The sequence below is a fragment of the Varroa destructor genome, unplaced genomic scaffold, assembly GCF_002443255.2.
Source record: "Varroa destructor unplaced genomic scaffold, Vdes_3.0 BEIS01000003.1, whole genome shotgun sequence".
Classification (NCBI taxonomy): Eukaryota; Metazoa; Arthropoda; class Arachnida; order Mesostigmata; family Varroidae; genus Varroa; species Varroa destructor.
Window position 1 is genome coordinate 50,288,522 of NW_019211456.1, and position 18,406 is coordinate 50,306,927.

General features: G+C 40.0%; 1 protein-coding gene and 1 long non-coding RNA gene across 29 annotated transcripts in view; one reads left to right on the top strand and one right to left on the bottom strand.

Annotated features, from left to right (window-relative positions):
• The window catches only part of LOC111246304 (uncharacterized), a 54,952-nt gene that overhangs the window by 28,406 nt on the left and 8,140 nt on the right, over nt 1-18,406 (bottom strand). For 17 of the 28 annotated variants that reach the window (XR_015324797.1, XR_015324793.1, XR_015324792.1 and 14 more), the window contains 2 exons: nt 12,564-12,890; nt 11,928-12,255 (listed from right to left, as the gene is read on the bottom strand). Coding sequence is in view for 17 of the 28 variants with exons in the window: in XM_022795672.2 (XP_022651407.1) it covers nt 11,928-12,255; nt 12,564-12,890 (655 nt within the window). In the remaining 11 variants the exon portion in view is untranslated. Of the gene's footprint in view, nt 1-4,956; nt 5,406-10,416; nt 11,540-11,927; nt 12,256-12,563; nt 12,891-17,602; nt 17,844-18,406 lie in introns of those variants that run through there. The other 11 variants (XR_015324800.1, XR_015324799.1, XR_015324798.1 and 8 more) reach the window with 4 other exon arrangements.
• Nucleotides 4,176-15,738, top strand: LOC147757094 (uncharacterized). Its single transcript, XR_015324817.1, has 3 exons — nt 4,176-4,323; nt 14,080-14,256; nt 14,810-15,738. It is a non-coding gene; the product is annotated as an uncharacterized LOC147757094 (long non-coding RNA).

The window sequence follows — 18,406 nt, forward strand, 5'->3', positions numbered from 1 at the left end:
AAATAGATTGTAAGATGTAGTAGTTCTTATTCTTTCTTACTCAACCTCAACGACGCTGACCCACGACGACATGTTGCAAAAGATATGTGATTTAGCTATAAAAGCGTTAATACTTTTTCGGCAACTCGACATACTTTGCTGATTTACCCAGTTACGTTGCTACAGATACTTGATTAACCTATTTTAGTAATATGTTACGTACGACCTAAAGTTAGTCAGAACTCGGCGGAATTGTCGTTCCCTTCTATTTAAATATCCCGCTCAGCTCATTATTTTAGTGCAACTAGTACACTGGTATATTACGATGAACTTATTATAATACTCGATCCACTCTTCTACGCGAAGAAATAGGTGATATTGCTTTCAAAGTTGCCACAGTAGACTCAGGCCAGTCTTACTCCACTTAGCGTATAGCCATTATCTAACCAACAAATCGCCTTATCCAAATGCAGGTCCCCAATATTCCATTACCTCGTTAATAGATAACTTGACTTTTGATGTAAACATTCTCGTAACGAACACGAATCAGTGTTCTTTCAGAGCTTTTCCACTATAATTAATAACAAATCTAACGAATTCTCAATAATTCTCATTATAGCAGTTCCCCTGGCCATGTTTCGTTCTACGCATATTATTGTTCCGTCGATTTCGATGTAAAGAGGGCTACGTTATTTAGTCTGCTGTACTAATGCCGTTAGCTCCTACCGAAGTTTTTCGGTGATGTTCCTACTTTTCAGACATACTGCTCCCTAACTGATTCTGTTCGATCTCACTAGAAATACTGATTAATGCCATATATCTGAATATCCTTCTTTTTTTTTTTTGTTTTTTATAGCCCCTTATGTATTATGCATTGAAGTTCATAAATTGCAACAGACATTGTAAAACTGAAGTTTCCGAAAACATTATTATCCGCATTACTTAATCAGAGTATCTTCACCTTAAGCTGGATTAACACTAACTGAATAAATACATACAAACTAACACTTCATATAATACAACTTAGTCTACAAAGCGCATTCTGTTAACGGCATTTTCCTTGGACATTAATTTTCGTGATATAGGCGCTACGATAATCTGCAATACTCCGGCGGCTAAAGCTGGCACTTCATATCTATTAAATTACAGAATTATAACCTAAATACCGAAAATGTGGGAACTCAGCAAGAAATGGATCCCCGTCAATTGACTTTAGGCTTGTTACGTTTTAGTTCGACAGTAGTACCGAGTTTATTCGGACCCAAAGCGATGATAAAAGTGGTTTCAATGGACATTAGAAGCATCCTCTATGGCAAAAATGAAACAATTAATGCAAACCGCTCTCTCGAGTTGCTCGGGAGACCCACGGAGTGTCGGCATACTTATCGAAAGCTCATAGCCTGGTTACTTGATGATAATGCCAGACCTTACCGCACCGATACCTTGTTGGATTCAGCGAACGAATATTCGACATGGGTTTCAACCCACTTTTTCCTTTGACCCAAGTCTTCGTGATTACGGGACTTTTCGTGCCCAGAAAACGCATATAATGCACAAACAGATCCCACTATTATTTTGGATGGAGAGGTTACATATGGGAACTCGAATGCTATGTATATAAAGAGGAAGAGGAAGGTAGAGAGAGAGAGAGAGAGGGAGAGAGAGAGAGAGAGAGAGAGAGAGAGAGAGAGAGAGACAGAGGAAAAGCGGAAGTTTTATTCTATAAAATCCTATAAAAATTAACCCAAAATTTTGATAGTTTGAGAGAGTTTTATGTAACACTATTTTTATTTATATTCTATACTTAATATATAGTGTTCTTCAAGTGTACGTTTTCAGAAATAGATTGCATAAAAAGTTACCATCATTACGATTCATTTTAGCTTTAACGATACGTAACCTTCGGTTCTATTCTATTATTACAAGACTAAGAAATATATGTATGTCCCACATAGTAAGATCTAACAATAAACGGCTAAGAAGCGTGTGTTTATTACCGAAACTGACCGCAGCAGATTTAAAAGTATCACACACGCTAATAACTTGCGACAGATATTAAGGGAAATGTAACCTAATAAAGATTGAAGGCGTGGTGTCTATTATCGAGCTAAACACTGACAACAGACGGTCAGCGATCTAACTACATAAAAATCAGAACAGACTAAATCCTTTCCCTAAGAAAACTAATGTGTAACGCACGACAAAAACGAAGTACAGGTTGTATTTGGCATCGTTTTTTACACAGGACGAACGAATAACTGAAGAAAACCAGTAAGATCACTGCGACACGATCATTAAGCACTTGTCTCCAAGGGAAAAAACACAGCGGCTTCTGTTGGCAGGATTGACATCGCCATCACCAGTATGTTTGAGGTGTTCGAACTAAACACGCTAGCCCATAGAAACATTAACAGCCTATACATACATAGCCTACGTAACAGCAGACAATACATTAAATGTCCACCAAAAACGGTTCGAGTCCATCTTATAGCAGGCATTGATTCCTAATTTTAAACTTTGGAACAAACAAAAGATGCCGTAACCAACTCACAGAGGCGCGCGCTCTGCTGCGAATGTTCAACTTAATAGCGTACATGCTCGATATTTTTTTAATCGTAGTATTTTGTTTTTGGCACAGGTATAACAATTACTACTATATGTTGCATTGTAGTAATTATAAAATAAGATTGTTGACGCGGTACCCAAAACCGATCTGTTGCACGCATCCTAATTACCAAAGGTGAGACTCAATCCCAAGAAGAACGCTGAAACGTGAGTTTGATGAAAAAATCCTTCTGGCATACCACCTCACCAGACCGCAACTATCACAAGAATAGATTCACCGAAACGCTTTCCGGAAACAAGCGAAAGCAAAAATTGGCACCACTGGCATCCGATAAAAGACAAGCGACCTATTGTCAGACTTGGCCTCTGAGCAGATACTCAATGCCTTACCGCGCGTGCCGATCTCGTCGGCGCGTATAATCGCTGGCTAAACGATGTGGAAGTGTCAGTCTAAGCGCCAAGGGAGATTTCTAGCCTTAACTAGGGATCTCTACATGGACTAATCCGCAGCCGTCGTATCAACACGAAGCAAATGAAAAAAACGGAAAGGAAAATCACGCTAGACTGCCGAATGTTACCAGACGAAGGCAGCCAATTTCAAGCAAACGATGCAAGTCTAACTGCAAGCAGGGACGCTTCCACTCTGAGTTTACCATATAAACGTATGATATTCTAAACTATAATACGACAGACGTCAACAGAATCAACTCGGTTTAAAAATATTATGTGTATGTCACTGTTGGGCATTCACGAGAATGTCTGGTAGATAATGGGCCACAGTTCCGCTGTTTGCTGTACCCGACACAACCCACGACGTATCCCAGTCATTTAGACAGTATGGTCTCTAATGGCGCATGGTAGAGAAAATAACCAAGACGTCGCCAAGGCGATAGTGCGTTTCTACGTAACAAATTTCTCGATTTCTGTGCCACGAGCATATAAAATAAGCATACTGGGGAAACTGCTAGCCGTATAAAAGCACTGCAACATATCGCCAATGGCAAAGGGTAAAGAAGCTTGTTTTGCAGAACCGAAGTTATTTAAAGGAAATCATAGAATGTACGAATTGGTAGCTGATCTACTTATTGATCGATCGGCCTCTTTTATTAACTACAAGCACTTCGGTGCCGATAACGTACACCACCCTGCTGTCCGACATCGAATCAGCCCTGATAAAAGTTATTAATACAGAGTGGCGTGCCTTTTCTAGTAGTAAAAGTGATCTAGGATGCTACAGAGGCTTGCAAAAAACGGGTTAGATAACGATTTTCTACAAGCCTGGGTTTACTCATTTTGGCATAAGTTTGATTTCGTCAGCTAAAAATTTAGGCGTCAAAGTCGAAAGGCGATTTAGGAAGAAGCGCTTAGTTGCGGAAGCTTTGATAGCGAATCCATAACACAGCTCTTACGCTTTTCAATTTGGAAAATCGAATCAACTGTTTATAACTACAATGTTCAGTGAGTGTGAGAACGAATTAGCGTCTCGGGACGGTTACAAATGACGTAAAACCGGACCGTCAGCTGCCTCATTGCGAAGATACGCAGTAACGTCCTAACCCGGTATATTTATATTTTTTGTGTTTATCGTTTCCACCAAAATACGAAATCAAATGCTTCGTCTCATTATTTTTCAGTCAAGATCAACAAAACAATCGTAGAACATTTGAATTATTTGAGAGCTATCCTATAGACCTGTTTCCAGTCACAGCTCCTGATAGTGAAACGTCCCAGATAAGAAGCGGAAAAGGTTGCTTTACTTCGCACAACGTATACTAATAGGTGAGTGGTTTTGTGTATTCAGTTATCTCTGAATATCAGTTATCTCTTATATCTGACAAGATGAATAACACCTGATCAGACGACGATGTCAGAAGTATCGAACGCCTCTCTATAAGAGTTCCCTAAAAAATTCTATGGTGGTATCTAGAAGGTAATCGATGATGTCAGTAAGCGATGCACAGCCATTGAGACTGAAATTACTCCGGTGCACTAGGAAAATGAGTCCTTCCACGATGGTGGTAGTGAACCGGTTAAACAGGCTGCTTGCATTCGTATAGATACAATTTACTTGTGGATGAGACTATCTCTAGTCCTCCGTCCTAAGTAATTCGGCACTTAGAGCATTACAGATATAAATGATATTGATATATATCATAGGCTTGCTCTGTTCAGTAACACCCACAGAGACGTTCGTGCATTTGCGGAGCGGGCTGCGGCATCTCTATAAACTTACTGTTGCCGTTACATCCAGACTAATGTACGGCCGGCTCTTATACTATTAGCGATGGTCAGCTACTTACCCTTGACTACAATTTTGTCCACGCATCGTTACCCTATCGAAAAGGATTAAAGCCAAACAGCATCATTAATGAATTGGCCTCATCAATCAATCAATATTAAGAATCTTATTACTTTTATTATCGATTCCTTGCTAACAATTATTTCGAACAGTATTTTTGTAACAGTTGTCAACAAATTAAAAAATATATTTATATGATAGGCTTTTCTAGACGTTCCAATCAACTCAATGAGAACACGTACACGCGCACGTTTACCAATGCGATTACGTGCACAGATATAAATCTGTGCGTAAATTTTCGGATACGAAACACTAACGGGTGTCCCGTTTACTATGCCACATATCATTGTGACCACAGCCGGGTTATCTTCATCCATCTGGCTCGAAGTCTGAACCGAGGCACATTAATAGTAACCGTAACGGCGACGTTATTTTTAGTAATGTTTTAAATTGAACGCTATTTTAATTCGTCAATTAAGTTAAGCACTTAAGGTTATTACACCATGGAGGTGGTAAGTTGAGTACCCTACCCCCACACCGACTCCGTTACGTAGCACAATACCTGAAGACGAGGAATAAGTAACTATGTATAAATTGATTTTAGTGAAAAATAGCCAGGGTTTTTTTTTTAATATTTCCATGTTTCTCCAGGCTTATAAAATTACAGACCGATAGCAAATTCGATATTTTCAAAAAATTTGTTCGCCTTCATGACTTTGACATCTCCTGCGTAACCGAAAAGTGCCTGATTCATTACGATCAGTCATTCTCTATTACCCACTATTACGCTTTGCACCCATGTCGCACTGAACGACAAAGTTATGAAATAGTTACTTATTTACAATATAACTTCCAATTACTAACTACCCGTACCTATCTTGATTAAACTATAGAAATTCTTGTCATTACTTGCATGCAGCGTAATAGGCGCACCACAGTAATTTGCAGTTATTCTAATCCTTGTGATAACTTGCGATCGCCCGTTCATCTTGTTGAGGTTACATCAGTAGCTCTCTCTACCGGCCAAACCATCTTTCTCCTAGAATACCTCAATGCCAACCTATTACTATTTTTTTATTAGTATATATTATATTCTAGCTTCTGATTATCACATCCCTGTTGCAAGGAGTACCTTTTCCCTCTCTTTGGGCCTTTCCCTCAATCAGAACTCTCATCACACTTTACATTGACATTTGTCTCAGGCATGTATGGGTCGCCAGATAGAAATCGCTAGCTACGATTTAGCCACGTGTTTTTACATCCTGTAGCCTATCTGATCACTACCCTATTGCCACTTATGATTTTTCCCTTTACGTTTACACATTCAACCTCTAATTAGCGGAACTTGAAAGCAACTTTTCATGACCATAGACCCCGGCAAGGAAGTTGATATTCTTCGATCGACCCTTGTAGGCCACTACGTACTCCGCTGGTTTCTAAAAGATAAAATACATGTGGAACCCAAAGATCCGTAATGAATTTTTCAGCTTGACCTTATGTGCTCTTTAATCGATATTTTATCTATCCTCGCAAAAAGCTCTTTAATAACCATTATATAAAGATGACTGAGCTAGTATAAAAGACTGTTTTTCTTCGATCAAAGCTGCAGGCTGAATGTAGCTCTTCACGCACACATCCGGACTTGATCCTCCTATGCCCTGAATCTATCTTAAGCCGCCCTTTCATCTTCATATTCGTAAATGTCTGTGGTAGCTGTAAAGCCAGTTATGAAGAAGCACCACTATCGACGCTCTTCAAGGCCTCTAAAGCTAGTATACATATTCTAGTAATTCTTTTAGCATTCGTATACAACTTAAGCCGTTCACCCCGATCTGCTCTTAAAGAAGCCGCTGTTATTCTCGTTTGTAACAGGAAAGATCCAAGAGATGATTTCCAAGACGAGATTCACCTATTACAAACTCATAGTTAATAATTTTTTTCCTCCAAAAATGTTCGAACAACGCATACTCACTCTGCTTCGAATTTTCTGTTATCAGATTGACCTCCGAAAAGTCTGTTTCTCTGAGATGGGCTTTTCGGCTGTCTTTTGCTATGATAAGATGCGTGTCATCTGCAATTGGAGTATCCTTTGGTGTGGCCAAGGCTTTCCATTATCTAAACCATGCTGACCTCATATGTTCCTTCTAGAGCTTTCTGACGATACCTGTTTATGGTCCTCTTCAAGACAACACCTCAGAAGCTCTGTCTACTTTATTACAACTTCTTAAAGGTGTCAGCCAAGGTTTTATTCTAGGTGCCACTTTTTTTGCTCTACTTCCTATGTATTGAATCACTTCAAATACAAACTGCGAAGTTTTACATAGTGGGTTGTCTCGGAAATACCCACTGCATGACTGAGCCTTTTGTAGGCCGAACTTTGCAAACAGCAGGTTTACCTTGTGAAGGGTCAGCGCCGATATAACATAAGTTACTACATGTCATGGCTTTTACCGATTGTTAGCTATACGGTGTGTTGCATCAGTGAGAAATGCTAACTCCATATTATTCGCCTTCTCGTCTGCTTCGCCCCAATGTTTTCGTGTTGTTCGTGGGGGTCTCTCCCCCACTTCAAACCCCCCTGAACAATTTTGAAAATATTAACCCAAGTTTATAAATCTTTCTCTTATTCCCTACTACGTATTCGTGTTGGGGTGAGCCATAACTGCTAAATAGGTAGTTCCCAAATTTTACAAAACGATGTCCTACTTGTCATTCTTGGAATTCCCTGTACCTCCTTAGCCTCTATACCATTCATTCTGTACTGTTCTCGACATATTCCAATTCATTAACTTCACCTCTATCTTTTAGCTTATTAGTCAGTCCATCTGAGGTCTTACTGCATCAACGTTCACGGTGTCTACCCCACACGTTCTCGTGAATATCGCCTACGCTTCTCACTTTTGATCTCCACTGCCAGTGTTATATAAAGGCCAAATTATTACTTTCGTCTAAGGCAAAACTCTCATCTCGGTTCCGTTAACTTATTACTTAGCCTTGTCACTTCGCCTATTGAAAAGCTTTTTCAATTATCTCCTCCCGAAAAATCCTGGATAATTTCTACCCCCTGCGCTTTCATTATGGCTAGTCCCGTACCTTAAACAGCTTACCTATTTCTTAAATAACCGGCCCTGTTCTCCTGTTAATAATGCTATTGTACTATTGGCATTAGTAGTAGTCTCGTTTTACTCTGCTACTTCATATATCCTTCCATTAAGCCCCTACAACTATTACGTACTTCAGTTATGGATGCTGTAGCTTGTAGTACCGGTATCATCAATAAGAGTAGGCTTTGGGCTAAACGTGTTCGTACTATGTACTCAGCAAGACTACAATGGTACCTTAGGTTTCGTGTAAATTCGAACACAATATTGAAACCATGGAAGGGCGAAATTTCTCAGGACTTCCTGCAAACAATGAGGCTTCGCCGGAAGATGCCAAGAAGGAGAAAGAAATATGATCTGTTTCTTGTATGGTGTCATAGAAGAAGTTCTAGATGATTCCAGACGCTACACACTAAATAGGTTTAACTACAGGCACGGTGTAAATAACGAATATAAACTGGAAGTTTGCCAGTGCATACGTACTTTGCTTATCTTTGGAAAGGAGACTGTTGGCGTCAGGTACCCACAAAGGCTTTTTCCATACATGACAGTGATCTATAAAACTGCAACCAAAACGCTACGATGCCCATTCCAGACATCATTTCAGGCCTAAGGCTTCATTTCAGACGACCGAATCGAAATTGTTTACGCAGCATTCAAGAAAGTCACGGCAAAAATCAAAGATCTCAGCCAACATAGACGCTCCGTATCATGCTGCAAGCAAGGGCTAAGAGAACTGTTAAGGAACACCTCAGTAATGTAGCCGATAATGATTTCAAACGCATGCATCCAGGTGTGAAGTGTTTATCAAAATAAAAAGGAAAAACGTTTATAGAACCGACACCTGGAAATGTTAGTTAACACGAAAATCCGTGATCGTTCTGTCGTAGATTCAGCAGCTTTCTAAAACGTTTTAATCTCTCTATGCCGGGGGCAACAGTGACCATATGAATTTACAATGCCCCATACATCAAACTGGACAACAGGAAGGATCAAAAAAAGTTCGAGAGGCGAATATTAAAGAAGTTTACCGCCTCTGTAATCAATCAGTCTTTATCCTGGATCAGCTTTTAGCAGTATCTACGGCAGATCAAGGTCGGGTTACAGAATCCTTACAGTCCAAAATAGCAATGATGCTGATCGTTACAATGTCATGACTTTCTGTTTGCGCCTAGCGTTATAATTGATGACCAAATTACATTGCTATCGTAGCCAAATATCGAAGCAAGCGACCCTAATTTAGTCGAATTTCTAAATAAGAGTTTCCTTTGGCGAGAGGATATTAGGTCAACATGAAGGCCGGGAATGCCTTTCTAATTATTAGCACCTAGAATACAGGTGTACCTGTGTTTTTCCCATTAAGCCGCCATTCTCATTAGTTATTTAATATGAGTAGTTTTTTGGATGACCGTAGACGGTGTCAAACATTTTTTATGCCTGGTATTCCTGTAGTAGATACCTTCTTACACGTACCTTAGACGTCTGAGTTTGCCGAAGTAACGGCTCGAGCACTCGCTGTCAGCGGTTACTGAGGTACTTGACCGACCTTTCTCGGTAAACATTGCAACTTCACGAAATATATCGGCTAAGATACGCTGTATACATAGACCACCTTACTTAGGTAGAGAAGTTTAACCTTACGTAATTTCCTGATGATCTAAATGAACAAATTTTCTATTTCCTTCGAGGTAATAGTCATTGACTTCCTGCTAGCAACCGTTTTACAGTAGACCTTTTTCTACGCAGTAGAATCACTTACGAGCAAGTAATAATATTACTATTATTATTCCTATGATGAGCAACACTACGGTCCTCAGTGTGTCCATTTGGCCTACGAAAAGATATTCACCCAATACGCGATCTGCACGAACAACATACAACGCATATTGGGTGCCTGCTGTATAGGCTGTTTTCGAACACTTGAAGACTGTGACTGGCGTTATTAACAAATATGATTTATCGATCTTCACGCGAAACTCTGACCGGTTTATGACGACGCATCAAAATGAAGTATCGCATATTAGGCCAGCGAGCTAAATCATTTGTACAAATATCCAAATCGAAATTTTCAATATATGCTGAATGTGGCAGAATACAATATCTGTACTTCTGACTGATGCCATCCGAAGCATTTTTTCGAGACGAACTAGACGAGCGCGTGCGGAAATCTTTTTCGTGACCTAACAGTGATAGCTACCTCCTGTAGCTCGAATTCGTACATAACTGTCTCATCGTAGGATACCCAGCAAAATCGAACGTTAGAAGGAGTCTCGACTTAACTTTCGCAAAATATGTCATCAAAATAGGAGAAAGTTCTTAGAAGTTGTTTGCTTCATCCGGTGTCACTCTAGGTCTATGTGGTCTTCGGTCTCTTTACATACGTACCTTAGACGTGATATTACCGTCGTGCTCTTAAGGTTATATTAACTGAATAGAATATATCTAAGCTTTATACTCAAGCAAACCTGCCTCTCGACTATCGATGAATTTTATTAAGTACGCAAGCGAAGCACGTAATAATAGATATTATCTTGCCAACGTTAACTGACTAACACCAGTAAATTCTAAATTTTTAGACGGACCAAGACGTGCCTTGCTGTTAATTATCGATCAGCATATCTGTGTAATAGTTCTATATGGATTGCAGTTACGAGTAAGGCTCGGTTTCACTTTAGGCATATGCTAAGGGCTTTTACAGTTGTTTCCATTGCCGTGCCTATGGCTAACCTGATCTATTTCTGGAATATCTATAGATCATGAAGTCGTACAATCGCTCACGTACTAAATTAGAACATAAGTGAACGCCACTTCTTCCGTTAATAGAAAACGCAGCGGTATTGCCCGAATTCTAGCCGCAAACGTACTTTTCATGTATTCACCATCTCTTTTCACGACCTTCTTCCATCTACTAACTAACTTATTGCTTTTCATTAGAAATTTTCGGGTCTATTGTTGACAGGTTCGTTTAGCCAGCCTCTGGGACCCTTGTAGGCAGTCAAATGTGAGACTACTAAAATTTCATTTCCTAGTATCAGAGAAGGTGGTAATCAGAAGGAGCCAAATCTGGAGACTGTGATCAATGTAAAACGATTTTGATAGTTTTTACCATATGCGGCCTGGGATAAAGGATCACTTCGTATGTCAGAGTTGCGTAACCTCGCTCGCTCGATGCAACCGGACCATATACAGATTCTTGTCTGTCTGTTTTTTCCACGCATTTAGTCAAAATAGTGCCAGTGACAGCAAATGTGGATCATGCTTTTTTTGTAATGAAGATCTGGGATAAGCTGGAACGTAGGCATATTTCTCGTTCCCTTCTTTGTGTTGATATGGTTTTCGTCACGAGTAATAATTCAATGTAAAAGTCATTCACTCTTGTTGTTCGTTACCGGTTGTCGGGTAAGCCGCTGAAGGTCAATGCGGAGCTTTATCTTTTGTGTCTCGGGCTTATGGCTTCTAATGGCTGAAAAATACACTCGATATGCCTAATAGCAGTCTGGGGTTGGCAGCTCATGTTCTCGGCCAATTCAGCGGCTGTTTGCCACCTGAGGTGCTCGCCGGCTTCGGATGGCCGATCGGAGTGAGGTACGCTCGCCTGATTTGAGATTCGTTTTTTTGAACTTAGCAAACCTCTTCGAGAAGTCCTCCTGCATAGAACCCATTGGCTATACCCGGCACCAATATCCCGGCATGCTTGGGGTGGCTTTTGATTTAGGCATCAAGTAAAGTAGAGCAGAGGTCAAAAATGTACATTTGCCTTCACCCGAAACCTGAACTCAACGTGAAATTGAGTTCACTGGACGATCAATTTCTAGAAAAGTGAGCGCTTTCAACTAGTATATAAATAGTGATAATATATAACGAAAAATTAAAAGCAGAGTAAAACGACCATCGACTATGTTTCAACACAATAATAGCGATGATCAATTTAAAGGATTCGCGCACAGAAACTGTACGTATAACTTTTTTGGACGCTAACTTACCTTTGCTATTGGCTTCGTGTATGGAAACAAAGAAGAATAGGTATGTGAAATGACCCGCGGCACCTGCAAGTGGCACAACCAGAATGTCCGGGTCAAGTCTCAAAGCGCAAGTCATAACAATCAGAAGATGAAGCAGCGAGGAAGCGACGATGATAGAAATAATCGTGGCTTGGTTAACCGTTATTACCAGATCTGCAACAGCGTTTAGACTGCTATGCTCCTCCAGCCGATACTCCACACTTAGAGCCCCATATTGAGCGCCTATGGCCACCGAGTATACGATAAACACCAGAAGTGGTGAACCGACAGAGCTTAATGTGCCCTGTAGCTGAAATAACAGAATTCCAATTTTACGTACGCGAAATTTTGAAAGCGGAAAAAAAATGTCCAGCGTCATAGTCGCGTTTCCCGGACAAGATCACGACAGCTTCACACTTTGAAAGCGTTCGTGAGCCCGTCCAACCGCTGGTCTTAATAAGTCCATCCTAATTCTTAAACCTTTATAAGCTTTTAAATCATTGCAGCTGTTATCGCATAGCTACTTTCATTATTGCTCTTAGGGTTACGCAGATCAGTTCTCCCATTATGGCTGACTTAGACAAAAACATCCGACATAACTTTTATTTGAATTCTTACCAGAGTAAACGCAACTTCCTGCAATATTGATGGTGTCTCGTCGTACATAGTTAGCAACGATTCCCACAGGAACGAATAAGGATTATTCCCTGATTGGTTTTGTACACGACAATTTCTATCGGAGCTCGTATTGATGGTCGCTATAAATCTTCCACGTTCTCTCACCACCATTGGAACTGTCTGAGAAGTTTCTGAGTATAGAAACAGCGTTTGCATGGCACCAGTAATTCTACAGGCGCTCATCATAGCAAGAATTGACATCAGTGCTAAAGCTACATGAACCTGCCGTTTTAGGTACTCTTCCTTATGTAGCCAAGTGTACTGCATCTGGAAAGTAGATCAAAGGAATATTTTCATTAGACGCATTCATTGAAAGTCGATGGCCTACTGAAGTTCCCAAATTAGAGTTATTCTACAATATTTACCTGTAGTAATATCGATTATTACAATGCTAGTTAGACATATTTACTAAGAGTATATTATATGGTCCGAGCTCTCTCTTAACGTCCAGCCTAATCGCTGCCGAAACCTCGTAGATGCCTGAAACTTGGGCCTTTTCATGGTTGGCTAGCTATTGGCTCTCACTAATGGTGTTGTAAAAAAATGTTGAAAGAAGTTCGTGGTTCTCCCATTTTTTCTAAACTGCCTATCTCGTTCAAGTCCGTTTCTGCCGTCGTGCGCTGTTTGACTAAAAATTTTTAACAAGCGGCTCACGCTACAGATTACAAAGTTATAATTCATTCTCTGCCAAATGTTTGTCATCATCCTTTGTTTTTACACCCAAAGGAAATATGTTGTCGATATTGCTGAAAGCACCCATTATAATTACACAATATGCCGTCATCTAATCATCGATTGCTTGCGTTTATAAAGAAAAAGGTAAACATTTTGACCGCTGTCAGCGTCATTTGCAGTATTTTTACCCAACAGGAGGGTATCACGAGGCCACTTTGATATCTTTGCTTCATGATGTAACCACAACAGAGCGTCGGCGGTCTTCAAGCATCTGGAAACACGCCAAGAATCTCGTTTTCTAACGTGACGCTTCACGGCACTGTGATATTTTGAGAAATCTGCAGAACAAATACGAAGTCTTGGTTCACTAATTGTTGACAGCAGTTAGAAGGCAGCTCGGTTAAGAGTACCGCAAAAGTTCCAACCACTGATTATTAGAGCAGATCTTAAATTTCTACATATGGTTGTACCTGTGGAGCGCATACGGGATGGTAATCACATCAAGACTTTATTAAAAACTGATTTAAAAGGAGTTAGTCAAATGAGTATATAAAGCCTATTGTTAAAATGGCGTCCAAGGAAATTGAGGTTTAGCGGGTTGCTATATCGGCGGGGTCCCACACTGATCAAGCCACTAAATAGATTTGCTCTGTTGCGTTTAATGTACGTAAACAGCATTACTCGAACCCTCGTGAAAACACATGACAGAGCGCAACAGGTAACGTTATGGTCTACGGGAAAAGCCTTATATTTTGTCAAACTTAAAATGTTATGTTACAAGCGAGGTAAACGTAAACGTCGAGTCTCCAAAACCAGCCGTCTCGCCAAGGATAACATCAATGCGTTCATCTCAACGAGAGCTATGGAGGGCCCAGACATGAATCAAGCCGGCGGAAGCCCATATCCCGCACAAAGTAGGCCTCGACAGCCGGCAGACCAACGTCAGAACCCGTTTCAGGTGCGTATAAGTGTACGACATAAAATAGAACTATCGTGAAACCGAGAAGAATATCACAGTGCTAAGCTTCGTCTATCGTTGCAAAAAATCTGATGCCACTCTGTGCAAGCTTGCACTGTTTGCTGCCATTGTTACAACCAAAGAAATTTTGGCAGTTATATTCCTTTGTAAAGCTACGATTGAGAATATGTATTTAAAAAGTCAATAAGGCATTGTGCTGTATATGTTGAAGACTGCATTAACCTACAAAACATAAAAACGTGCACATTCCAACCTAAGTGGCCATAATGCTGGCAAACTGTTATAGAATTATACCACAATAGCTTTCGGTATCAAACTAGTGTTGCAAGACCTTCTTCTGTGTCCAGCAACAGCCAATTAAATCAATTTTATTATTTCCCTTTCTTTTTTTTTAATAAATCCCTTATTATAGGAAACATTAGACTGGTGAATACGTAACGTTCAAATGCTTTCTTCATTCTGTATGACTTCACTAATTGTTTATTTCTATATACCATTCAAAAATTTATTTCTGTGTAATTTGATTGTGTAGCAAACGGGATTCTACCTGCTAGAGTTGAAGCTTCAAGGATGACCGTTCTTACTGAAAAAACGCTTTTCGACACCTACTTCCTCTTCACCTATTTGCCGAGATCGAAAAGCTGACGACGCAGCGCGCAACATTTGTGCCATATACGGTGTGAAGACGATCTTTGGAAGAATTGTTCACACCGAATCTAGACTGTTCTCTCGCGTTTAGGCCATCAGTGATTGATAAGGGCTGCTTGAGGGCGCTCATAAAGAAGCACGGCAAATGTATAAGTCGTAGGCAAATGAACCTCGAGAATTTAAACACTGTAAGTTCAAGTGCGCCAAAAACTAAGTGCGCAGGACAGATCCTTTTCTGTGAGTATGGAACCGGGTGACACGCAGCCAGCATGACGAATTTCTACAAAAAATCCCAATAAACTAGATCCCCATTTTGAAAAAATAGTATAACTTGCGTTCTGTGGAACAACCGTAAGAAAAAACGCTCAGCAAAGATTTGCCCATTGTCCGATCGCATTAAGCGCACGAAGCTATCCGACAGAAGAGACTCAGTAGGCGAAATAATAATTTTTTTTTCGCGACAATTTTATGCCACACGTGGCAAAAGTCAGTGAAGATACCTTTGAAGAACTGAGATATAAGGTTTTTGCACTCGACCTTGCGCCGGCTGACTACCACATACTCGTTCTACTGGTAGTAAATTACGTAACAACAGAGTTGACACCAAATAGGATCTCAAAAACTGGCTCGACGAGTCCTCAGCACCAGACCCTGTGAAGAACCCCGAAGCAAATGAGACGAAGTAAATAAATTTGGCTAGAGATAAAAAAAAGTTTTTAGACAATGACAGCATATAATTAGTTGCTGCGTTCTTTTTTCGGTCAAAAAACCAATATGTCTTGTACCTCTGTACAACTATTACGTTCGTTTGAATAGAAGACACTACGATAGTGGAATAAATGTACCTTTCAAAATAAGCGCATATATTTTTCAACACAACGAGCTCAATTATTTCGGTGAATGAGCAACAACTTAGCTGAAAGCTAACATTGACGTGTGCTTCTTCGTAATATTAATAATGCTTTTCCATTGGCTGTCCTCTTACTGCTATTTGTTGGCTTTTGTAGGTGGTACTGGCGGCCTAATTGTCTGACTGACATTTTCCGGAGGTAAGACAACAGTAGGCGTGTCCTTGTTTCTGCTTCTTAATTGGGTAACGCGGCGAATCCATTTATCTTTGACCTAGTATAAGACGGTTTCTTTGTTTTCAGAATGATGGCAGGTACTTGTCTTCAGAACGTGCCTTATCCCACACATCAACACTTTCTCGCGCCTTAAATATTCTTTACACGTACCGTAGTGAGTGTTGAACTGTGGTTCCTTTTTTTAGGTCACAACTGTGTTATGTTGTTTTCGAGACTTAAACCTACCGTCCGAGCATCTATTAGACGCTGGGAACAGACAGGGTGTTCTCATGCGTCAGCAGAAATCTTTTCTTCTACCTATAAGTTTCAGTTGTATAGTCGTCGCTGATAGCAGTGCTTTAGTAGAGTCAATCTGGGCCATTTAAGAGACGCATTTTGGCTAAGGAGGATATGTATTCTATCAAGTGAGTCGGAAAGATCGATGTGTATATTTTTTAAGCTACTTTAAAGTTGACTCTGTTTTAAAAGAAATTTGTTGCTTCAGCGCATGACAAACACAATAGTTTTTACGTTTCCATGAATATTAGATCACTAGAAATAGAAGCGGGCTAATGTTTCACTCTCACGATGTTTGGGGGTTCTGTATGAAGCGTTTTTAAATGTTGGAACAGGGTCGTTTTAGTAAGACGATTATATCTAAACCAAGATATAGTTCCAATTCTGCCAAAGGGCGTCAGTCTTCAATGTTTTATCTAGCCAGTGATTATTTCCTACGTACTTCATAGGAATTGGTGCCAACTTATCGTCTTCAATTCAGTCACGTATTTTTCCAACGTTACGGAAAGAACTGAAATATACTTGATTAGCGCTTCGTCTACTTCATTACTTATATGCGCTATCACTATATCTTCTATACACAATGAACTGACTGTTTTGAAATAAATCTTGACAAGTCTTGACAAAATTCTTACAAATTAGTTCTCGCAGTTGACATAACGTGTGATTATCTCGTTCATGTTTGCGAAATCAGTCTCGCACTGATCAGTCAGAGTAAGTACTTTCAATACCTCATCATTCAGTCTGTGCATGTCCTAAATATAAGAACGGAATAATACGGAATTGTGCCAAGTGATGATTTAACATGATTAATATCCCTTTCACGTCGCCATTTTAACCGCAGATCAGCCTTATATCCTTTTCATCGGCAGCAAAACCTAGCTATCGAATCTGCTTCTTCAAAAATAAACAACTGGAACATTAAATCCGAAATCTGCAATACAAAGAAGACCCTAATCAGACGATGGTTATACTCCTCGACCGTTTTCCCACAAATTATAATATTGCCTAATTATGCGATTGCTCTCTCTCTTTCACAATTTCAACGGGAGTGCCGAGATCTATCATGAGTTATTACGAAGAACTAGTCGATCCAACTTTATTGACAACTAACTAGCTAGGCTTGCTTGCTTTCCTTATTACAGAAAACACAGTTACCCCGTCCTTTAGCCCCAAGTTCACCCGAACATGAATTATGCCTAATTTTTTGATAGCTTTTTCCTGCGTATCGTACAAAGTTGATTCAAGTCCAGGTATTAGCATCTTTTGATGTCCGACCCAAACGCCTACAAGTTCCTTACCAACATAAAGCTCACCTGCATGTGGTAATCCTCTTAATTCAAATTTACCGCTGAAATGCCACCAACATGGAATCATGGTTCTGACTAAAGTGAACAGGATTTGATTTGAGAAAAAAACATAACTTTTCTGTGCGTGCTCACTAACTAATTAAAAATTTCACATCGTTGGTTTTGCTCGTTTGGATCGTGTGTAAGCGTTTCTGATTATAAGCTCCGTTCATAGTATTTGCCCTAATCCAGTTCGAACACGGGTATGCGTGCTGATTTACGAAAACGGGCTTGAAAGTGTGACAAATCATGAGTGGTGGTGCTTCGTTGTTTGAATATTGACATTGTTTGAACATAGGAGTTCCCTAGATGATCTAGCAGACTCAGAGCACTCTTCTTTTCTGGACGTATTGTCCATGATGTCTAATTCCTATACCGGCTTTTCAATGCCTTCTAAAGCGTTATCAAGGTACGTGAGGTCTTCTGTGGTAAAATACAGATTTTTAAGAATCGTTTGAAATTTCTATGAAACATTTCAGCGCAAGCATACGTACCTCAGCGTATATTTACAAAAGTCATTCCAGCTGGCCACGTTTTTTTATCTCTCATATCAACCATCTCGTACATCCGAGTCGCTAGCGCAGTATAATTGTCGAATGTCAGGATCTAATCTTCATCGTATACGATAATCATGCCAAAGTATGAATAAATACTCTTGGTGTTTAGAGACATTTTTCAGTGTTATCGTAGGCCGACTCTGAAGTTTTTGTGGAGGAACGCAACCAGCAATGATTCTTCGTGAGAATATAGCGATTACTTTCGAAAGCAGTA